Source organism: Carcharhinus amblyrhynchos, chromosome 31 (genome assembly GCF_965287045.1).
Source record: "Carcharhinus amblyrhynchos chromosome 31, sCarAmb.v2.hapA, whole genome shotgun sequence".
Classification (NCBI taxonomy): Eukaryota; Metazoa; Chordata; class Chondrichthyes; order Carcharhiniformes; family Carcharhinidae; genus Carcharhinus; species Carcharhinus amblyrhynchos.
Window position 1 is genome coordinate 6,266,236 of NC_137354.1, and position 24,663 is coordinate 6,290,898.

The 24,663-nt window shown below is 45.9% G+C and overlaps 1 protein-coding gene across 1 annotated transcript; it reads left to right on the forward strand.

The window, feature by feature from the left end:
* The first annotated feature begins 1,070 nt into the window (after positions 1-1,070).
* On the forward strand, positions 1,071-22,770 carry sar1aa (secretion associated, Ras related GTPase 1Aa). Its single transcript, XM_080215683.1, has 7 exons — positions 1,071-1,108; positions 3,336-3,411; positions 5,895-6,014; positions 8,790-8,855; positions 10,961-11,064; positions 11,755-11,886; positions 20,078-22,770. The coding sequence occupies exons 2-7, from the start codon at positions 3,354-3,356 to the stop codon at positions 20,192-20,194; spliced, it is 597 nt and encodes a 198-aa protein (XP_080071809.1). The 5' UTR covers positions 1,071-1,108; positions 3,336-3,353; the 3' UTR covers positions 20,195-22,770.
* Positions 22,771-24,663: the final 1,893 nt, after the last annotated feature.

The following is a 24,663-nucleotide window of genomic DNA, read 5'->3' on the forward strand; positions in this document are numbered from 1 at the left end:
CAGTAGCAAATCTGAGATCAACATATAAGAACATAAGAAATAGGAGCAGGAGTAGGCCATCCAGCCCTTCGAGCCTGCCCCACCATTCAATAAGATCATGGCTGATCTGTCATGGCTCAGTTCCACATTCCCGCCCTCTCCCCATAACCCTTAATCCCCTCGCTTATCAAAAACCCATCAACCCGCGTCTTAAAAATATTTAGCGAGGCAGCCTCCACCACTTCAACGGGCAGAGAATTCCAGAGATTCACCACCCTTTGAGTGAAGAAGTTCCTCCTCAACTCCGTTCTAAACCGCCCCCCCCCCTTTATCTTGAGGCTAAAACCCCTAGTCCTACTGAGCGGGAAGAGTCTCTCCACCTCTATCCTATCCATCCCATTCATCATCTTATACGTCTCAATGAGATCTCCCCTCATTCTTCTAAACTCTAATGAGTACAAGCCTAGTTTATTCAGCCTCTCCTCATAGCTCAACCCCCTCAACTCCGGCATCAGCCTAGTAACCCTCCTCTGCACTCCCTCCAAGGCCAAAATATCCTTACGTAAGTGCGGCGACCAAAACTGCACACAGTACTCCAGCTGTGGCCTCACCAGTGCCCTGTACAGCCGCAGCAAGACCTCCCTACTTTTACTATTCTCTTCATTTGAAATAGGGATTGCAAATAAATCTGGGCCACAGTCTCATTAAGGATTGTCAATCGCCTCCCTGACAGTTGTGTGATATGAAAGTTCTGAATTCCACCCAAAACAAACCTGGGACTTCACTCTGTGAATCCCCACAGTGCAGAAGGTGGGCATTCAGCCCATTCAGTCTCTCTCTATTTCATACTCTCTCTCTCTCTATTTCTCATTCTCTCTCTCTATTTTACATTCTGTCCCTCTCTTTCACTCTCTCTATTTCTCATTCTCCCTATTTCACACTGTCTCTCTCTATTTCACTCTCCCTATTTCTCACACATTCTCTATTTCACACTGTCTCTCCCTATTTCTCACACATTCTCTATTTCACATTCTCTCTCTCTCTCTGGGTCAGCTGACTATCTCTGTGTGACCCCGGAAGCAGTCAGTGACAGTGTTTCCGGGTGCGGGGCGGAGGGCAGCGGCGGCCGGTGAGTGGGAGCGGGAGGCCCGGAGCCCGGTGGGCCGAGGGCGGGGCGGGGAGGGGAGGGTGTCGCAGGGGGCGGTTGAGTCCATTCCCGGAGATCGAATCCGGCTGCAGTTGGGACCAGTAAGGGAGATCACTCAGTGAGCTAGCAGCGGCTGGCTGGGCCGAGCGGCCTCCCCCCCCCGGGGGGCGCTGATTGAGTGAGGAGTTGGAGCAGGAGCCCAGCACACTACCCCCTCCTCCACCCCTCATTCCCACATTCGCCCCCTATTCTCGCCACCGCCCCCCCAGAATCCCCCACCACCAACCCCCCACCGCAGTACCCCCCCACCACCCCTCTCAGTCCCCCCCCCACCACCACCCCTCTCAGTCCCCCCCCCCACCACCACCACCCCTCTCAGTCCCCCACCACCACCACCCCTCTCAGTCCCCCCCCCCACCACCACCCCTCTCAGTCCCCCCTACCGCAGTACCCCCCCACCACAGACCCCCCACCACCACCACCCCTCTCAGTCCCCCCCCCACCACCACCCCTCTCAGTCTCCCCCACCGCCACCACCCCTCTCAGTCCCCCCCCGCCACCACCCCTCTCAGTCCCCCCCCCACCACCACCACCCCTCTCAGCCCCCCCCACCACCACCCCTCTCAGCCCCCCCCCCCACCACCACCACCCCTCTCAGCCCCCCCCCCCACCACCACCCCTCTCAGCCCCCCCCCCACCACCACCCCTCTCAGCCCCCCCCCCACCACCACCCCTCTCAGTCCCCTCCCCCACCACCACCCCTCTCAGTCCCCCCCCACCACCACCCCTCTCAGTTCCCCCCCCCACCACCACCCCTCTCAGTCCCCCCCCCACCACCACCCCTCACAGTCCCCACCACCCCTCATAGTCCCCCCCACCACCACCCCCCATAGTTCCCCCACCCCCCCAGCTTCTCCCCCCACCACCCCCCATAGTCCCCCAACAAAACCTTACCAACGTTACCACAGTGAATCATTTTTTCATTCTCCTTTTAGCCTATACAGTGGTAGATTTTGTCACCCTCAGTTAAGTCTAATCACTGACCTTACCCTCGTGTATTACTCGTCCCTCATAGCTGCTAAAGTATTTCTGCTTTTTGTTTAATTTGTCTTTAGACAGTTACTCAAAGAGAACAAATGTCCTCTTTCTGCAAAAATGGCTTTAAAGTTGCTCTGTTTTTCATCAATGCCTCAGTTGTTCCCATAGTTGCAGAGTTAAACCTCTAGTTAACCTTATTCGACATCAAGAACATCTCTGTAAATTTAGTCTTATAGAGAGAGCTAACAGAATTGGAAGCAACCAACATAGTAAGTAGGATATAGGTTTCCAGAAGACATTCGATAAAGTTCCAGATGAAAGTTGGTTTTAATTAAAGCTGATTGAATTGAAAACTGTATCTGACCTTGTTCAGAGATTGAAAGAATAATTTGAGGGAAACCTTTCATGGTGGGGGGTTGGGGGGGGAGGGGTAGGGTGCAGCAGGAGAGCGTAACCTTAAATCTAATGCACCAGAGAAGTTCAGAATCACTTCTTCCCACCAAGGTGGTAGAAATATGAAGCTTTCTCCCACAAAAAGAAATAGTAGCTGAATTAATTTAAAGGATTTTTACTAATTAAGCAATCCAAGGGGTATAAAGCCAAGGGAAATGATGTTGAGGTTCAGTCCAGCTGTAATCTCAGTGAATGACAGCACAGGTTTGAGGGGCTGAATGGCCCACTTCTATTCCTCTGCTTTAACCTTTGCACTGGCGCTCACATTTTCAGGGTTTTGATTTGATTTGTTGTCACATGTATTAGTATACAGTGAAAAGTATTGTTTCTTGCGTGCTATACAAACAACGCATTCTGTTCACAGAGAAAGAGAGGCTACAGAATGTAGTGTTGCAGTCATAGCTAGGGTGTAGAGAAAGATTAACTTAATACAAGGTAAATCCATTCAAAAGTCTTGACAGCTGGAGGGAAGGAGATGTTCTTGAGTCAATTGGAACGTGACCTCAGACTTTTGTATCTTTTTCCTGATGGAAGAAGGTGGGAGAGAGAATGTCCGGAGTGCGTGGGGGCCCTTAATTATGCTGGCTGCTTTGCCAAGCCAGCAGGAAGTGTAGACAGAGTCAATGGATGGGAGGCTGGTTTGCGTGATGGATTGGTCTACATTCACGACCCTTTGTAGAATCTTCTGTGAATTGAGTTTGCCGCCTTCCTGTTGCAGGTGTGTCCCAATTCAGCAATGTCGGGCCTTCTCGACTGGCTGTACAATGGTTTCACCAGCATGCTACAGTTTCTGGGTAAGTGACTCCAAGCCACATCCTGTGTTGTTTATATCTGTGTTATTCCTGCGCACTGTCTCCGGTGGCTGCAGATTGTAGGTGGGAGCAACACTAAAGTGACTTTGTGGCTCCGTCATCCGGTTTGAATCTGACTCTGGGACATAATCCATTGGAAAAGATGCCACAAACTGCATGGGTTGGTATCGTGAACAGTTTATTTTGTTTATTGGTGTCACAAGTAGGCTTGCATTTAACACTGCAATGAAGTTTTTGTGAAAACCCCTAGTCGCCACACTCCGGTGCCTGTTCAGTTGTACTGAGAGAGAATTTAGCATGGCCAGTGCATCCTAACCAGCACATCTTTAGAACTGTGGAAGGAAACTGGAGCACGCAGAGGAAACCCACACAGACATGGGGAGAACATGCAGGCTCCGCACAGATGGTGACCCAAGCCATGAATCGAACCAGGGTTCCTGGCACTGTGTGCTAACCACTGTGCCACCGTGCTGCCCAAGTGTAACTTCAGCATCATGTGAAACCAGGTGTTTAAAGGTGTTCACATTAGATTCCATAGCTTGATAAACTCAGTGGTTTGAGAGTGTGCTTGCTGCACATTGGAAACAAGTAGAGTGGTGGGGCTTTGTATATTGAGTTTACCCCCATCAGTGCAAGACACAATTAAAAGTACAAGTCCTGAGATGCTGACATTTGACTCGTACTTTTGCAACAACCAGGTTCCAATATAACATTAAAGAACAGAAAATGCTCTAAAATCTCAGCAGATCTGATAGCATCTGTGGAGAGAGAATAGAGCCAACGTTTCAAGTCTTCGTCAGAGCCTTGCTCAGATTTCACAGCTCTGACGAAGGGTCATCTAGACTCAAAATGTTGGCCGTATTTTCCCTCCACAGATGCTGTCAAACCTGCTGAGGTTTTCCAGCATTTTCTGTTTTTAGCTTCAGATTCCAGCGCCACAGTATTTTAACATTAACGTTAAGTGCTTTTGACCTTCTAAGCGTAGGAGACATAGAGGTGATCTCATAGAGGTCTATAAAATAATGAGGGGCATAGATCAACTAGGTGGTCAACATCTTTTCTCAAAGGCAGGAGAGTCTAAAACTAGAGGGCAAAGGTTTAAAGTGAGAGGGGAGAGATACAAAAGTGTCCAGAGGGGTAATTTTTTCACAGAGGGTGATGAGTGTCTGGAACAAGCTGCTAGTGATAGTAGTGGAGGCGGGTACAATTTTGTCTTTTGAAAAGCGTTTAGACAGTTACATGGGTAAGATGGGTATGGAGAAATATGGGCCAAATGAGGACAACTGGGACTAGTTTGTGGTTTTAAAAGGGCAGCATGAACAAGTTGGGCCGAAGGGCCTGTTTCCATGCTGTAAACCTCTATGACTCTTCTCTCGTTAAGCAGCTGATTAAGCTCTGAGCTAGCAACTATAGACGTGACGTTAACTATATTTCAGTCAGGCCATAGAGCTGGAAAGTTGCACTTCAAATGTAATGCATTCAAACTTTTGTCATTGGCACCGTTTGTTAAATTTGTTGATAACCGATCCAAGGACAGTTAAGAAGATTTGGCAAATAAAACTTCTACCTTTAAAGTGACACAGCTGAATAATATATGCGGTAGGGGTCTTTGGAAGCAACAAATCTTCCCCTGTCCTACCACTAACAGCATAACAACACTCAGCTAGAATTGAAGTTTTTATCGAATGAGATGTTTGTAACTAAAAGAAAATAGTGATACATTAATATAGTGCCTCTCGCTACCTCAGAACATCTCAAAAAGGGCTTGAAGTCAATCTTTTTATCTATCCATCTGTTTACAAATAAAAAGTACATTATACTTTCAAATTATAAGCCAGAATACAATACCAAGGCACAATAATAAATTATAAAGATTAACACCTGATATTGGGCAGCACGGTGGCACACCGGGTTCAATTTCGGCCTCGGTCATTGTCTGTGCGGAGTCTGCACATTCTCCCCGTGTCTACGTGGGTTTCCTCTGGGTGCTCCGGTTTCCTCCCACATGCCAAAGATGTGTGGGTAAGGTGGATTGGCCATGCTAAATTAACCCTAGTGTCAGGGGGACTAGCTAGGGTAACGGATGGGGTTGTGGGGACAGGGTCTGGGTGGGATTGTGGTTGGTGCAGACTCTGTGAGCCGAATGGCCTCCTTCTGTGGGGATTCTGAGTTGTATGAATAAAGCTGCATCAACAATAAACATGCCATTTTTAATACAATAACACAAACACAATAGCAAGCAGCTAGTATGCACAGCCAGCTCTCAGAGGAAACAAGGTGATAATGAAAAAATAATCTAATTTTATTGATCTTAATTGAGGGATAAATATTGGCCAGGATACCAGCGAACTCCCTTGCCCTTCTTCAAAAAAGCACCATGGGATAAACGCCCCATTTGGTTAAACTGAGAAATGTGTCTAACAGAAGCGGCCTATAATTCATATCTTATGGTTTTACTTTGCCAGGGCTATATAAGAAATCGGGAAAATTGGTCTTCCTGGGCTTGGATAATGCTGGCAAAACCACCTTGCTGCACATGCTGAAAGATAACAGACTGGGACAGCATGTTCCTACGCTACATCCCAGTAAGTACTTACAAATTGACTCACTGGCACACAGTGCCAGGATTCTCTCTTTGCAAAAGCTGGGCACTCATTTGGCTGGGGCACAACTCTAACCTGTTTGTATATGTTCCTCAGCTTCTCCTGCCTCAATGATGGCTTGAGTGAGTAAAGTCAATATAGCAAAAGGCTGTAGTGATATTCAACCCTAGCCCCTTGACTGTTGCCTACAAAGCCAAGACTTAATTTATATTTCAGTTTTCTGATCTGGTGCCTTCTCCTGCTGAATTTTCTTAGCTGGAAGAGGTGGAAAGGCCTTTCTTTGTGATTCATTGCTGGAAAATCCTAAATCAGAACACTGTGATTCTGGGGATTGGCAACTTAAGCTACAGCATGTCCAAATCAATAGGAATTTGTATGTTACCCATGAGTTCTGTGAAATGCAGCTAGGTGAACAGGAAAAGCAGAATGTTTTCAGTCATCCAGGCCAGAAGTCCCACATTTGATTCTTGGTTGGTGCCAAATGAATTGAATGAGAGAGAAGGTTTTGGAGTGTTGCTGTCAACCTCAAATATTCCTGCGCCAGCATCAAGGAAAGAATGAGCCAGGGATTCTGTGCTGATGGTCACCCTCTGGAATGGTAGAATTTGGCTGGCGTGTGGCACTGTTCCTGGGTGAACAGCCTGTTAAAACTTTCTTGAATCGACTATGGGAGTGACCTTTGTGTGCAGGTTAGCAGGGAGCTGTCCACACCAATGGAGGCATACTGCGGTAAAAGTCAGCGCAGTCAAGGGATGGGAGATTTGCAAGAAAATGTAACTCAACTCCATGCAAGTTCTCCTTCAACTGCGCCTTCCAAACTGGGGACCCCTGCCAGCCAGAAAGTCAAGGGCAGCAGATGTATGGGACTGCCACCCTCACCACCTGCAACTTCGCCGTTCTCTATCACTGGAATCCAGAAACTTCCTTCCTAACTGCATTCTGCATGTGTCCACACCACATGCACAGTCAAGAACGAAGTTCACCATCTCCTTCACAAGGGCAATTAGAAATGGATAATAAATACTGGTCTAACCAGCAATGACCACTGTGGAAGAATTTTTTTTTAAGTTTAAGCTATAAAATACATGATAACGTGTGTGTGTGTGTGCGTGTGTGTGTATGTTTATTTATTAGTGTCACAAATAGGCTTACATTAAGCCTGCAATGAAGTTACTGTGAAAATCTCCTCTGGTGCCTGTTCAGGTACACTGAGGGAGAATTTAGCACGGTCGATGCACCCAACCAGCATGTCTTTCTGACTGTGGGAGGAAACCGAAGCACCCAGAGGAAACCCATGCACACATGGAGAGAAAGTGCAGACTCCACACACAGTGACCCAAGCCAGGAATTGACCCTGGGTCCCTGGCGTTGAGGCAGTAGTTCTAACCACTGTGCCACCGTGCACGTTTATGAATTCTCTCTCGTTATGTACTCTCCCTCCTGCCCCTTCTCATAGAAACATAGAAAAACTACAGCACAAACAGGCCCTTCAGCCCACAAGTTGCGCCGGACGTGTCCCTACCAGCTAGGCATACCAATAACCCTCTATCTTACTAAGTTCCATGCACTTATCCAAAAGTCTCTTAAAAGACCCTATCGAATCTGCCTCCTCCACCACCACTGCCAGCAGCCGATTCCACGCACCCACCACCCTCAGTGAAAAACTTAGCCCTGTCATCTCCTTTGTACCTACTCCCCAGCACCTTAAACCTGTGTCCTCTTGTGGCAACCATTTCAGCCCTAGGAAAAAGCCTCTGAGAATCCACTCGATCAATAACTGTCAACATCTTGTACACCTCTATCAGGTCACCCCTCATCCTTTGTCTCTCCGAGGAGAAAAGACCTGATCAGGCATGCCACCCAATCCAGCCAACATCCTTGTAAATCTCCTCTGCACCTTTTCTATGGCTTCCACGTCCTTTCTGTAATGAGGCGATCAGAATTGAGCACAGTACTCCAAGTGGGGTCTGACCAGGACATCATTCTCATTGATGTCCTTTTTTAAAAAATTCTTTTATGGGTTGTGGGTGTCGCTGACAAGGGTCACCATTTGTTGCCCATCCCTAACTCCTGACTGCCTTTGACCTGAGACTTGCTGGACCAGTAAGTTGAAGTTTTAGAGTGGGTCTGGAGTCACATGTAGGTCAGACCAGGTAAGGGCGGCAGATTTCTTACCCTAAAGGACATTAGTGACCAGATGGTTTTTACGACAATTGGTGATAGGTCACCATTAATACTAGCTTTCAATTCCAGATTTCTTCTTTCAAATTAAATTTCACTTGCCACTGTGGTGGGATGTGAACCCATGGTCAAGTATTTGTCCACTGTCTCTTCATTCCTTCCTTCCCTCCACTCCCTCTGACTTTCCCTCAGATTGCAGTGGTGATGTTTGAGGTGCAGGTTTGGGGATCTGGGACTGATGACGCTCCACCTAGTGGTGGCACTTTGCTGCTACAGATGCTGCTGTGCCACAACACAGGATGCCGTGAGTTACAGTCACCTGCAGGTTTACAAACAGCGCAACTGCAATTTGTATCTGCTCCCTCTAAGCCCCGGTACTGTCACGAGGTGAATGAACACCAGTTGATCAGTGGCAATTGAGCAACGTGTGTGCAAACAGTCGCAGATCTAGTTCACAGTTGTACCTACCCCTGACATTTATGCGTGTGGAAACACCTCTGCGTTTGTTTGCTTGTCATGTTTACTTGCAGCTCACTGGGATTGCTACCCCTAACTGGTGTCTCTTTATTGCCGTAGCCTCAGAAGAACTGACGATTGCGGGAATGACGTTCACTACGTTTGATCTTGGGGGTCACGCACAAGGTACGATGCTGGGAATAAGCAGATAAAATCTACTTGGTTTTTCATCAGAATGTGTCATATTTCAGCTGAAAAATACGTCTGATCTCAACCAAGCTATAATTCACATCGGTGCCCTCAGATTCGGGGGATAAGTGATAACGAACCAAAACTCTGCTCTCAATCCCAATCTAACAACCCCTTTTGGAAGGCCATATGTCCATCTGTAGCCTTTGCTGAAGAAGGAAGGGATTTAGCTTGCCTTCAAGCCTGCTTCTTTGACTGACATTTTGGTCACCTTTCCTTTGTTGGCCCAGTATCAATTCTTGCAGCGACTCTGCTCCTGTGAAACACTTTGAGTTAAAGATGTTGTATGCAATGCAAGCTGTTATCGGTGCCTTGGCTGGCTTGCAGGTGGACATTTGGATAATATCACAGGACTGTATCCCACCAAAGAGCCCTTTTTGTTTTGGATTTTTTTTTGAGAGAATGGGGAGAGTGAGAGAAAATTGTCAGGAAAGTGTGAAGAGGGTCACTCTTAATACAGATTTGTAATTTGCAGTCAAGCATGTGACTAAAAGCCTCACCACATCTCTCAGAGCAACCTGTAATATTTCACCATTTGGTCAGTTACTCCTTTTATTCTTTCACAGACCTCATTGCCCTAGAGAAGGTGGTATTGAGCTGGCCCCCCTTGAGCCATTGCAGATCACTCGGTGTAGATACACACCCAGTGTGCTATTGACCTATATGTGTACATATGTATGGATTAGATGGATTGACCATCTAAATTACCTGTAGTGTCAGGGGGACTAGCTAGGGGAAATGCATGGGGTTATGAGGATAGGGCTTAGGTGGTATTGAGGTTGGTTCAGACTTGATGGGTCAAATGGCTGCCTCCTGCACTGTAGGATTCTATGGACCCTATGTATATATCACCTATATCGATAGCACTTTTCATTAAAAGACTGACTGCTTGGCCTGTGAGATTCTGGTGTCTGCTGGATGCAGTGTAGGATCCCCACCATGCAGCAGGAGGCCATTCAGCCCATTGAGCTCGCTCTGACAACAACCCTACCCAGGCCCTATTACCATAACCTCTCATTTACCCTCCTAATCCCCCTGATCCTAAGGGAGAAATTAGTATGGCCAATCAACCTCATCTGCACATCTTTGGACTGTGGGAGGAAACCGGAGGACCTGTAGGAAACCCACGCAGACACTGGGGGGGAAACATGCAAACTCCACACAGTGACCCAAGGCTGGAATTGAAGCCAGGTCCCTGGCACCGGGAGGCAGCAGTGCTAACCACTGTACCACCGTGCCTGGCCTTTGCTTCTAACCATTCCAAGGCACATGAGCCATATACTGGGGAGCTGTTGGTGGCATTTTCTAGTGTTGACCTAAATTCAAGAACCTTCATTTGAAAGATGAGCGAAGGCTGCAATTATTTGCAACCCATTGGGTTTTCTGAAATATACCAAATGAACAAATTTCTGCACTTTCAAATTAAACGGTAATGTTGATTGGTCCTAGTTTTACTTAGCATTAAATAGAAATCACAGCAACAAGCCATTTGGTCTAACTGGTCCGTGGTGATGTTTATAATGCACACCAGTCTCCTCCTATTCCTTTTCATCTCATCCTATCTGCACATCCTTTATCTCCCTCATATTTATTTAGGTTCCCCTTAAATCCACGTCTGCTATTTGCAGGTCTTCCACGTGGTAGCAAGTTCCATATTTTCATCACTCATAGAAATCATAGAATCCTACAGTGCAGTAGGAGGTCATTCGGCCCATCAAATCTGTACCAACCACAATCCCACCCAGGCCCTATCCCCATAACCCCACTTTTGCCTAATCCCCCTGACACTGAGGGGCAATTTAGCATGGCCAATCCACCTAACCTGTGGGAGGAAACTGGAGCACCTGGAGGAAATCCACAGGGATGCAAACTCTCCACAGACAGTGACCCAAGGCCAGAATTGAACCCGGATCCCTGGCACTGTGAGGCTACCATGCTGCCCCACTCTCTGGGTAAATAAGTCCTTCCTGAATTCCTTGTTAGATTTGTCAATGACTGTCTTGTATTTAATGTTGTATTGAAATGTTGCTGGTTATTTACAGCCCGCCGGGTCTGGAAGAACTACCTCCCTGCCATTAATGGGATTGTTTTCCTGGTTGACTGTGCAGATCACTCACGACTTGCCGAATCCAAAGTTGAGCTTGATGTAAGTTGAACAATGTTGAGGAGCTCCTTGCTGGGTGAGGATCCTTGCATAGAAAATTCACAGCATGTTACAAGGTGGCTTTAGATGCCAAATTGTGAAAGGGGGACGCCTTTTCACCCTCAGTCAGCACAAACTTGTGCATTCTCATTTATGGCCTCAGTTCCTTGGGGTTAGCAACACACAGGAATTGGAGCAACTCATCACTGCCCAGCAGCTCAGACAAGAATGGACTGAGTTACAGGGCAGGTCAGCCATTATCATTGAATGGCAGTGGAACAGGTTGGAGGGACTGAACGGCCCCATGTACAAAAAATCTGCCGTACCTATCCTGTACCTCTAAATCTGCTGTCATGTTAGTCATTGCTCCACAACAGCATTGCAGAGGAAGGAAATGGAACAAAAAAAAGCTGTAACACTGGCCCTGAGCTACATCATGCATTTGATGCTAACAACACAAGAAGGAAGTATCATAACTGTGACAGATAGCATATCAAAAATAAGCATTGTGGGTGATCTGGTCTCCTGCAAATTATGTTGCTGGTGTTATTGGTTTTGCAGTGAACCACTGCTGAAGAACGTGTCTCAGACAAAGGCTGTTTATTTATACTTCTGTTTACTGCATGTTTTTGAAATAAAAACCACTCTTTCTTTCTCTACCCTGTCTCTCCCTCCGCCCCCTCTCTCTCCCAGGCACTAATGACGGATGAAACAATATCCAACGTTCCCGTTCTCATCCTGGGCAATAAAATCGACCGATCAGAGGCCATCAGTGAGGAGAAGCTTCGAGAAATCTTTGGCCTGTACGGACAAACGACAGGGAAGGTAAAGTTAATGAAGAAAGACCATCATTTGTAAAGCACCTGAGCATCTGCCTTCACACACAGCAAATGGCACATACAGGGAAACCTGGCAGAATGACCTATCAACCTGTGATTTTGTGTTGGTTGAGGGAGGAGTGGTTACCGTTCCTCCAGTTACGTTAGATGCATCGGCCATGCTAAATTCTCCCTGAGTGTACCTGATCAGGTGCCGCAGTGTGGTGACTAGGGGATTTTCACAGTAACTTCATTAAGATAAGCCTATTTGTGACACTAATAAATAAACATTCCTTGGACCGTGCCAGGAGAAGTTAGACATCCACTGGAACGTACGCAGATGCAACCTCAATTTAATGTCTCGCCTTGAAACAGTGCAGGACTCATAGAATCCCTACGTTCAACCCATTGAGTCTGCATCAACCACAATCCCACTCAGGCCCTATTCCTGTAACCCCACATGTTTATCCTGCTAAGTCCCCTGACACCAGGGTCAGTTTGGCGTGGCCGATTAACTTAACCTAACCTGCACATCTTTGGACTGCGGGAGGAAACCGGAGCACCCGGAGGAAACCCACGCGGACACGGGGAGAATGTACAGACGCCACACAGACAGTGACCCAAGGCCGGAATTGAACCTAGCGCTGAAAGGCAGCAGTAACCACTGTGCCACCATGCCGTACCGACCCCTTCAGTACTACATCGGAGTAGCCATCTATTTTCCACAGAATTTTATTTTATTCAGTATAGGACATCAATCAGGGGTATTAGCAGATGGGACTTGTTAATGTAGTGATCCCTGAAAAGGAGAATAATTGAAGGTTCTGATTCTTGCTGGGGATTGATCCTACAGGCTTGGTACCTCGTTGAGATGGCCAGTCTACTATGAGCGCTAGCAGCATGTTCTAACAGCTAGTCGGGGGAGTCAGCAGTCGCAGCCGATCCTGACCCTACCTTCACCTCAGACCCAGAAGCCTGCCTTTTCCAGAAAGCCTGACTCTGATCGAGCAAGCACTGCCTTGCTCTTTTCCAGCTCTGGCCCATTGCCACTCAGACCAGTTGTGGTGGAGACCATCCAACACGGCATTGACTGGCAATTTAACGTGGAAATTGCAACATCTTAGACATCAGTTGGCCAATTGAGGAGGCTAAGTTTACTGAACCATGTGCGTCATTCCTATGACAATTGGCAGCAAGTACATAGGAACTCCTATTGCTAATGACTGCAGATCAGGCAGGAATGCAGTAAAAGCAAAACTAGGTCAAACTTAGCACTGAATAAAATGAGACAGATTACTGGTTGTTCTTTAATTTGGAAGATAAAATCTGATTGAGCTTGTAAGCTAAGCACCTCTGTCAATTAGACTGTGGGTAGATCAAAGGGTCTTGTTCCTACCTTTCGTGTCTGTTTGACCTTTCAACAATGCTGAATTTTTTTAAATCTTGCAAAGCGAGAGGCTTTGCCACAGCGGTGAGTGGGTGGATTTTGTTTGCTGGGTACATTTTTAGATCCGCTAGCTGGAGCTCAATAGCAAGCGTTCACTCGCCTCTTGGGTCAGAAAGTCAGGTTTAAATTCCCCTCCAGAGACTTGAGCACAAAATTTCAGTCTCTGTGCAGTGCCGAGGGAGATGATACCTTTCAGATGAGGTACTCAAGTGGGGTCCGGTTTGCCCTGTTGGTTAGGACTTACAAGCTTCCATGGTATTGTTGGAAGAAGGAAATGGGAGAACTCCCAGGTGACCTGGACAATACTTAGCGCACAGTCGAACTTTCAATGCAAACATGTGATCTGGTCATGAACCCATTGCTTTTCATGGGGTCATGCCATATGCAAATTGCTGTATTTCCTACCTCACTGGAGGGGCTACAATCCTTTTAAAAAGTGCTTAGTTGGTTATAAATTAGTTTCTATTGGCAGGAGGGGGAGAAGAGGAATCGAGATGAATTTGATCAGCCATAATCAAAATGAATGGTGAAGCAGGTTTGAAGGGCTGAATGGCCTATCCTCCTTCTGGTTTCCATCTTTCTGTAAAGAGCTTTCAGATGGCCTGAATTCAAGTCTTTCTGTTGTTTGCTACCTATTTATTGTTCCTGATTACTTTGAGTATTTCTTATGAGCTGGGTTGTCTAAGATGTGGGCCTCATAGGATGCATTTATACAAGAAGTTCCATGTCTGGCAAGTGGTTTTCACATCTCACACACCACTGAAGGACATATAGTTTTTACAACTCAACTTGGGGTGTGAGAAAAAACCTTTCAATGCAGCGAGTGGCTGGGTGTGGAATACTCGGCCTGGAAATGTGATGGAGGCATGTTCAGTCGAGGCATTGAAGAGAACATAAGAACATAAGAAATAGGAGCAGGAGTAGGCCATCTAGCCCTTCGAGCCTGCCCCGCCATTCAATAAGATCGTGGCTGATCTGTCGTGGCTCAGTTCCACATTCCCGCCCTCTCCCCATAACCCTTAATCCCCTCTCTTATCAAAAACACATCAACCCGCGTCTTAAAAATATTTAGCGAGGCAGCCTCCACCACTTCAATGGGCAGAGAATTCCAGAGATTCACCACCCTTTGAGTGAAGAAGTTCCTCCTCAACTCCGTTCTAAACCGCCCCCCTTTTATCTTGAGGCTGTGCCCCCTAGTCCTACTATCCTTTCTGAGCGGGAAGAGTCTCTCCACCTCTATCCTATCCATCCCATTCATCATCTTATACGTCTCAATGAGATCTCCCCTCATTCTTCTAAACTCTAATGAGTACAAGCCTAATTTATTCAGCCTCTCCTCAGCTCAACCCCCTCAATTCCGGCATCAGCCTAGTAAACCTCCTCTGCACTCCCTCCAAGGCCAAAATATCCCTGCGTAAGTACGGTGCCCAAAACTGTGCACAGTACTCCAGCTGCGGCCTCACCAATGCCCTATACAGCCGCAGCAAGACCTCCCTAGTTTTATATTCAATCCCCCTCGCGATGAAGGCCAGCATCCCATTCGCCTTCCTGACCACCTGCTGCACCTGCAAGCTGGGTTTTTGCGACTCATGCACAAGGACCCCGCGGTCCCTCTGCACCGTCGCCTGCTGCAGTTTTTCTCCACGTAAGTAATAATCCTACCATTATTCCTACCAAGGTGCACCACCTCGCACTTGCCAACATTAAATTCCATTTGCCATTTCCTGGCCCATTCGCCCAGCCTATCTAGATCCTTCTGTAGACTCTCCCCACCCTCCGCACAATTTGCCTTTCCACCAATTTTGGTGTCATCAGCAAATTTCGACACCCTACACTCGGTTCCCTCCTCCAGATCATCTATATAAATGGTAAATAGCTGAGGCCCCAGCACCGACCCCTGGGGCACTCCACTAGTCACCAACCGCCAATCCGAATAGCACCCATTGACCCCCACTCTCTGCCTCCTATTTGACAACCAGTCCTCTATCCACGCTAACACCCTACCCCCAACTCCATGCCCCCTGACCTTCTGCAATAACCTCTTGTGAGGTACCTTGTCAAACGACTTCTGAAAATCAAGAAAGACCACATCCACCGGCTCTCCTCTATCCACCGCCCTAGACACATCCTCATAGAACTCCAGTAAATTTGTCAGACATGACTTCCCTTTAACGAAACCGTGCTGCGTCTGCTCTATCAAGCAGTTCCCCTCAAGATGCCTCTCTATTTCCTCCTTGATGACGGATTCTAACATTTTACCTACAACAGACGTTAAACTAACCAGCCTATAATTCCCCACCTTTTGCCTGGCACCCTTCTTAAACAACGGCGTAACATTAGCCGTTTTCCAATCTTCCGGCACTTTTCCGGAATCCAGCGACGTCTGGAAAATAACCACCAAGGCACCCACTATCACCTCCGCCATTTCTTTCAGAACCCTCGGAGGCATTCCATCCGGTCCTGGCGACTTGTCCACAATCAGCCCCTCCAGTCTGTCGAGCACCACCTCTCTAGTAACAGTAATGTCATCGAGGGCGTTAGATGGCGGCCCAGTGGTTAGCACTGTTGCTTCAGAGCGCCAGGACCCGGATTCAAGTCCGGCCTCAGGTTGCTGTGTGGAGTTTGCACATTCTCCCTGTGTCTGCGTGGGTTTTCTCCAGGTGCTCTGGTTTCCTCCCACATTCCAGAGATGAGCGGGTTAGGTTGAATGGCCACGCTAATGTCAGGGGGATTAGCAGAGTAAATATATGGGATTACGGGGTTGGGGCCTGGGTGGGATTGTTGTCGATAATAGACCTGATGGGCAAACAGCCTCCTGCAATGAAGGGATTCTATGAATGGAAACAATATGCAGGAGTACAGGGAAAAGACAGGGGATTGCACTAAGTCATGATGTTCGTTTGGAGAGCTGCTATAGATAGACTTCCTTCTGTGTCATAACAGTTCTGTGGTTCTGAGTGTAAATGCAGAACAGCATCAAAACCCGATATATCATCCTGATCTTAACTCAATTGTTTAGAGTCTCTTTTCCTCACCAGCATCTTTTCTGTTTCTACATTGTTTCTTGAGATGTGGGTGACATTGAGGAAGGTCTATTGCCCTTGAACTGAATAGCTTGGAAGGTTATTTCAGGGGGCAGTTAAGCATTAGCCACGTTCTTATGGTCTGGAATCACACATGGGCCAGGCCAAGAAAGGACGGCAGATTGGTGAGCAATCCATGCTAGCTGTCATGTTACCAATCCAGGCTAACTTTATAATTCCAGATTTATTAATTGAATTCCAGTTCTAGCAGCTGCAGTGGTGGGATTTGAACCCATGTTCCCAGAGCATTAGCTTGGATCTCTGGATTACTAATCCAATAATATTACCATACACCACCATCTCCCCTGTTCTGATTCATGAGAGGCTGCTCTGCTTTTGCATTGTATAGAGCTCCCAGCTAATCAGAGACAGGAGCTGGGAACTGTAAAGTGGGCTCTTCGATCAGCTACATTTCACATCATGAGCCACACTGCAGTATATCACATAACACCCACTAGCCTTGCTAAATAAAAAAAAGTTTAATTAAAAGTGATCATTGCCGCCACCCACCCCCCCTGCCCCCTGCCCCCCGCCCCCATTAAAGCTAAAGCATAGATTTAACTGCTTTGTAGTTATTGCTCAACAGACTAATATGTAAATTGTGGGAATGTGGTGCTGTCAGCAGTACTTGCTAACTGGCTTTCCTCCCACTGGCTCCTCCCGCTCTAACTGGCTGGTTGCAGGACCATTACTGGAAGGAGTGTGTGATCACAGAGTGAAAAGTTTACTCGGGAAGTTTTTATTAGAAACATGGACTTAGAAATTGATGACTGAAATACATAAATGGTGGCAATGTATGGCACTAAAACGGGATGGGAAGTCTCTGTGTGTATCCTGATGCAATTATCCCCCATCCTCCAGAGCCATTTCCCTTCGATACTGCCCTTCAACTTGTCTACCGCACGTGCTAAGCTTGGTAGACCACCCTGGGATTGGCACACAGGGGGTTATAGAAAGCATGGTCAATACCTGGCAGTGAATTTGCTGTACAGCCATTTTTGGGAGCACCACTCTTAGTGTCGCACCTGAATGAACCTCTGTCTTGTAACCCTGGCTGGCCGCCAGAGATTACTTATTGGCACTGTCAGGTATGGTCCTGTGCTGACTCGTGTCTGGTAAGCTGAAATTAATTCACATCCTCAAACTGCCACACAGATGTGTGTTGGGAGACTACACCACCTTCTGTGCCCATTGTGAAATAAATGTTTGAAAGTCAAATGATTTGCTCCAGTTCTGTTAAGTGTCTAAAGTAAAAGTATAGTAAAGTTTATTTGAGTCACAAGTAGGCTTACATTAACACTGCAATGAAGTTACTGTGAAAACCCCCTAGTCGCCGCACACTGACACCTGTTCGGGTCAATACACCTAAGCAGCACATCTTTCAGGTCTCTGTGTATTCATTATTAATCTGTTTGAAAAGCAAAGCTAATCATTAACCCTTAGTCAGCCTGACAAATTAGCTCAATCAGACTGTTAGACATCTTCAGGCTGGTTTTAAAATAATTTATAATGTAAACCATATTGATACTTGGTAATGCGACTAATATGGAGAAGCTGCTTCCCTTGTTCTGGGTGCCGATAGCCGTAGCGCAGCATAACGACCCCAGTGTTTTCTCCACCTTCCCAAGCACTCCAGATTTCTCATCTTTGGTGGCAGTGCCTTCAACTGGCTTGGCTCTAAGCTGTGGAATTCCTTCCCCAAACCCCTCCCCCTTTCTACAAAATAAAAGTAAAATACTGCGGGTGCTGGAATCTGAAACAAAAACAGAAAATGCTGGAAAATCTCAGCAGGTCTGACACCATCTGAATAGAGAACAGAGCCAACATTTAATTGTCAGCTCTGACAAAGGGTCATCCAGACTCAAAATGTTGTTTCTATTTTCTCCACAGTGGTTAACACTGCTGCCTCAAAGTACCAGGTTCAATTCCTGCTTGGGTCACTGTGTGCGTTTCCTCCCCCAGTCCGAAAGACGTGCTGGTTAGGGTGCATTGGTCGTGCTAAATTCTCCCTCAGTGTACCCGAACAGGTGCCTGAGTGTGGCAACTAGAGAGTTTTCACACTAACTTAATTGCAGTGTTAATGTAAGCCTACTTGTGATACTAATAAATAAACTTAGATGCTGTCAGACCTGCTGAGATTTTCCAGAATTTTCTGTTCATGTTCTCTCCCCCTTTCTACCTTTCTCCTGCTCGAAGTCTCTCTTTAAAACCTACTACTTTGACCAGACTTGTAGCCCGGTGTAAATTCTGTCTCACACTGCTGTGTTTTACTGTGTTGAAGGGGCTGTGATTGAATACGGGCTGTGGTTGAACAGCTGCCATTCAGGATAATCCATTGGCTGCCTTGTGCTTCACTGCCTCCTAAATGGGTTGACTCTCTCCCTACCTACTCCTGAGCGCTACGAGGTCTAATCTTGGTTGTGTTTTTAAGGGGAGAGGAGCAGGACAGGAGACTGTATTCCCTACATATTTTCTGCATGTTAAAAACATTAAGGGATAGGGGGCTATAGTGCAGGAAAATGTCATTGAAATAGAAGATCAGCCACTAGGGCAAACAGGCTTGAAGGGCTGAAGGGCCTTCTCCTATTTCGTGTGTTGCCCACCAAATCCGTCGCCCTTGTGAATGTCCTTGCAATGGGCTGGCGCAAGCAGTGGTGGAGGTCTGGAAGCTCACTTGGAACTTGACACAGCTAAAGAAGCTGAAGTGATAGGATTCTGATTCTGTTTAAAGCTTGCAGTGCTGAGCTTTGAGTACACGCAGCCAATTCTCCAACTCTCAAGGGCAAAACAAAATGGTTCAAATAACTTGGCCGGCCCATAGTGAGGGGCGTGACTTGGGAAGGTTTCCAGTTCGTCATCAAGGTCTTCGATTTGCGTCATCTGTGTATCTTGTGAATGCACGGTGTAACTTGCAAAGTTATTGGGCACGCATGTTATGGCTACATTATGATCTGACTGTTGATCATAGAATCCCATCATAGAACCCCTACAGTGCAGAAGGAGGCCATTTGGCCCATCGAGCCTGCACTGACCACAGTGCCACCCAGCCCCTATCCCTGTAACCCCATGCATTACCCTACCCAGTCCCCCTGACACTAAGGGGCAATTTTTAGCATGGTCAATCCACCTAACCCGCACATCTTTTAGACTGTGGGAGGAAACTGGAGCCACCGGAGGAAACCTATACAGAATGTGCAAACTCCACACACGGACAGTGACCCAAGGCTGGAATCAAACCTAGGTCACTGGTGCTGAGAGGCAGCAGTGCTAACTGTTGTGCCGCTTTTAAAGCATGTTCGCTGTTTACTGTACATTGTAGCACATTAGACAAGAAAGTTAGGATACTGCAGGATACAAGTGGAATGATATGAGAGTTATTAATGTAGTTTATACTGTGACTCACTCTGGAGAATGCATACTCTTAACATTTATTTGTCTCTATACAATCCAACAGTACATGACGCAGTGCACATTAAAATCAAATCAACTGCACCCTTCAGAGCTGTTTGGTGATTGATTTGAGGCTGGAAGTGGTTGGGGTGGGGGGTGCGGTGGGTGATCATCGGCTTTACAAGTCGCCTTGTTTATAAGTAACACGATCCGTAACTGGAATCAAACTGTTCCTGCATGCTATGGGGATATTAAATTTCCTCCTTGTTCTGTTCCAGGGGACTGTGCCACTGAAGGAATTAAACACCCGGCCACTTGAGGTGTTTATGTGCAGTGTGCTAAAGCGCCAGGGTTATGGAGAAGGATTTCGCTGGCTTTCGCAATATATTGACTGAACCTGAGACAAAACTATGCCACTCTGGACTGAACTAGTTTGCAGCTGTCTACGTCTTTTTTTAGTATTATTTTCTTTCTTAAAAAAAAACAGGACATACATCATTTAACAAGATCGCAATGCCAACCAGGAGAGAATTCTGATCTGCTGCATTGTCGGGTGTTTATATCCAGATTAAAATCTGAATTACCTTTGCAAGTGAAACCCTTTTTTAAAGCTCCTATGTAAATGTTGGCTGAGAATTCGCACCTGAATCAGTCTCAGAAATGTATGAATTGTTTTCTTTTTTTTAGTGCCCCAATTTTTTTTGAGATGCATGGTAGTCCTTGAAGTTGTACAGGTATGTCTGTCCCTCTGAGACTCTATCTCACAAGACCTTGCAGACGGAATAGAACAGCAACACTCTGGCCATCCCTCAACAACATTTTGCCAAATCAGGTGGTAGTCTAAATAGCATTCAGAAGTCAAAAGGATTTTCTTGCCTGTATTTGTACTGATGTGGAGATGCTGGCATTGACCTGGGGTAAGCACAGTAAGAAGTTTCACAACACCAGGTTAAAGTCCAACAGGTTTATTTGGTAGCACAAGCTTTCAGAGCGTTGCTCCTTCAGGTGAGTAAAGAGTTGAAGTTGAACACAACTCTTCACTCAGCTGAAGAAGGGGCAGTGCTTTGAAAACTCGTGCTACCAAATAAACCTGTAAGACTTTAAGCTGGTGTTGTGAGACTTCTTACTTTGTCTGTACTGGCATGGTCTACCTCCAGAGCCATTTCTGTATAGGTTTCGAACAGTCAGAACTTGAACATTGACCTGGGAATATCCAAATGTGGCCAGCAAAACGGCGAAGATTCTGTTTCATGCGGTTGCGATGAGGCTGTGAGAACCGTTGTTTGAAAGTTCTCTCAGCTACTAGTTTATGCTAGGTGGGATGTGCTGTTCATATGCATGGTGTTAACATTCGAAGATGCGCTCATGTATCTGGAGTGGTTACCAATCCTGTCGATGATTTATAAATGTATGGTTAATTTGGCAAATCGTTTTGCGAATCTGTTCTCCTGCGATTATTGTATCAGTGTAGCGTACAGTTTGGGTATCTTTGCCAAGTTTTTAATCAGAACCAGGATATTTCATTCCCCTCCTGAAATCTGCACCCCCACCCCTGTTTTTTTTCAAACAAATAATGGCAAATAATTAGAAAAAATTGTGAATTTAGAGAATTAGCTTTCTGACTAAATGATGATGTTTCTTCTGTTTGGCATCGAAGAACTTTGGGAGTGGGGAAAATACATATAGTGAGTCACAGCTGGATGTAATGTGGAGTCTCAGTCTAAATTTGATTAGCAAGTATTTTCAAATCATTCAATATAAGCTGTTAACACCATGAATCTGTGATGGAGTTTACTTCTGAGGGACTCGCTTGACCACTTGGGCAAATTGCACAATTTCCTGCACACTTTTTATTGTAAAGCTTTTTTAAAATGTGAACTAAATTTGTACAGTTGGTGCTTTTATCGTGATCGTGGAGGCAACGCGACATTATGCAAGCCGCATAATGTGGGGAACTGTTCTACATTGGTGTCTTAATGGTTTACACATTTAACAGTATCTAACAGTGAGTGTGGCTTGAACGGGGAACTTTGAATTTCTGTTCATTGACACGGGATGTGCTTATGATGTGAAGTTGAGTAGCATTATCATTTGATGTGGGCAGTGAATAAATAAGTTTTTCCCTCCCCACTCCCTGAGAAATTAAAGCAGTGGCCAGTTAACACTATATCGCTATTATTCTTGTTGTCTGCTTCCCTGTAAGCTTTGGACTGTTGTTTGGAATGGTGATATTCTCTCAGACTTATTGACAGAGTGGAGGCATTCTGTGGAGCCATTTTTTATTGTACGCTGGAATTAGAAATTGCACCTTCTCCCCAGATTAGGAGTAAACAGCTTTCTTGGTAATGCCCAAACTGGCTGTTCTCTTGGTAAGTAGCATGTGGCAAACCTGGACAAAGGCACAACGCTCCCTGGAATCGGATTACGCAGAAGCCAGTTAATGGGAATGTTCTATCTTGTTTACTCGTGTCCGGCCTCGTACACAAAAGAAATTGTTTGCTTAATATAAATGATTGGGATAAAGAAAACATTTTGCTTGTCCCAGGAGTGGGGCGGTGTTTCCCCTTAAGGGGCATTGTCAGTAATCCATTCTGAGGGCAGTTATCATTGGTACGGTCTGGGGAACTTGCCCATCTCCTCAGCATTGAATGCAAAATTGACATTTTCTTTCTCCCTCCACCCACCTTCCCCAAAACCTTCAGGTCTAACACAACAGGTTGGTACTGTACACCTGCAGTATTACTCGGTTATTGCAGTTTCTACATGTTTGTGGCCATTGTTCTCCACTGTTGAGAGGGCATTGGTGAACTGCTTTAGCCCTTTGCCAATCTGATGCCTTCACCAACACATTCTTGGAAACAAAACTGTTCTTACCCTCACTAATCATCCTCTATTTGGTAGAAAGATAACCTGCAACATGTATAAATGTATTATAAATCATTGCTTTATTTGAAATAAACAGAATTCTATATCTTTGTGTATTGTGTCTCCATTATCTTGGCTAAAATTCTGAATGAGAAGAATTATTTTGTGATGTATTACTGATAGTGCCAGCATTCATTGCTCATCCCCAATTGCACTCGAACAGCATAGCTTGCTGGGCCATCCCAGTTTAGGGTCAACCACACTGCTGTGGGTGATGGTCATTTTGGCATAGAAGGAGGCCATTGGGCCCAACATGTCCATCATGGCTTTCCAGAGCCATCTAAATAGTCCCATTCCCGCAGCATGACACGTTTATCTCTCTCAAATGCCTGCCCACCCACCCAATTTCTCTTGGAATAATTCACAGCCTCTGCTTCCTTTATTCCCATAAGCAATGAGTTCCAGGTAATTCCCGTTCACTGCTGAAAGCAGTTCTTCCCTGCATCTTTCAGGGCGGCACAGTGATTACCACTGCTGCCTCTCAGTGCTGGGGGCCTGGATTTGATTCCCAGCTTGAGCCACCGTCTTGTGCAGACCCATTTTTGTATGGGTTTCCCTCGGGTGCTCCAGTGTCCTCCCACAATCCAAAAGGTGTGTTGGTTAGGTGCATTGGCTATGCTAAATTCTCCCTCAGTGTACCCGAACAGGCACCAGAGTGTGGGAATTAGGGGATTTTCACTGACATCATTGCAGTGTTAATGTAAACCTACTTGTGACTAATAAATAAATTTTATCTTTTTATAAAAGTTTCAATGTGTGAGCTCTTGTTCTTACACCATAAGTTAATGGGAGCAGCTTTATTTGGGCTACCACATCTAAAGCTGATATAATTTTGTACACCTCTTATCAAATCTCCCCTTCAACCTTCTTGACTCCAGGAAGAACAACCCCAGATTCCCCAATCTAACCCTGTAGCTAATCTTATTCCTGGAACTGTCCTGCTAACCACCTCAGATCCTTGTAGAAATGTAGTGGCCAAAGCAGGATGCAACTCTCTAGCTGTGGCCTAACTAGCATCTCACAAATGTTGAAGCATAACTTCCCTGTAGAATAAGTACTGTTTTCTCAGAACATGTTCACTTTTAGTATTAAAAGCAAATTACTGCGGATGCTGGAATCTGAAACCAAAAGGGAAATTACTAAAAAATCTCAGCAGCTGACATTTCGAATCCAGATGACCCTTTGTCAAAGCTAAAAGCCCATAGAAAGAGGATTGCCATTAGCAGTCTTTCCCCTGGTGTCTGTGGCTATGACTCATCTTTCATTCCCTCACCCTTAAATACCCTCTATTTTCTATGCATTTTAGCTTTTGACAAAAGGTCATCTAGACTTGAAATGTTAGCTCTTTACTCTCCTGACAGTTGCTGCCAGACCTGCTGAGATTTTCCAGCATTTTTTAGTATTAATGTTTATAAAATGAAAATGGTGATTTTTTTATATGAATCAGTAATTAACTTATAATTTTTAAAATAATACAAAATTCATGATTTCTGAAGTCAAGTGTAAGGATGGCAGATTTCCTTCCCTAAAGCGCATTAGTGAACCAGATTGGTTTTGCGACCATTGATAATGGTTTCACATAACCGCATTTGTTAGACTTTTAATTCCAGATTTTTTTTTGCATTCGATTCAAATTTCACCATCTGCCATGCTGGGACCCTAACCCAGGGTATTACCTGAGCCTGGGTCTCTGGATTACCAGTCCAATGGCAATACCAGTACACCGCCACCGTATTGAATGAACAGACTAGATTAATGGTGGTCTTTCTCTGGGCCAACTAGAATCCTGCAGTGAAAGGGCTGTCATATACAGAATGATTGAGTAGAATAGGTCTATATTCGATGGGTTAAATGGCTCCTGTGCTCTCAACGTTCTGTGATTTCAACTTCTAAAGAATGAGAGGTGACTTTGTATAGACTTTTCTGAAGGAAATGGCGG

Excerpts from the sequence above, each read along its gene's own strand:
- sar1aa (XM_080215683.1), top strand. The coding sequence starts at position 3,354 with ATGTCGGGCCTTCTCGACTGGCTGTACAATGGTTTCACCAGCATGCTA. Across the intron at positions 6,015-8,789 it reads TGTTCCTACGCTACATCCCA|CCTCAGAAGAACTGACGATT; the intron begins GTAAGTACTTAC and ends TTATTGCCGTAG. Across the intron at positions 8,856-10,960 it reads TCTTGGGGGTCACGCACAAG|CCCGCCGGGTCTGGAAGAAC; the intron begins GTACGATGCTGG and ends GGTTATTTACAG.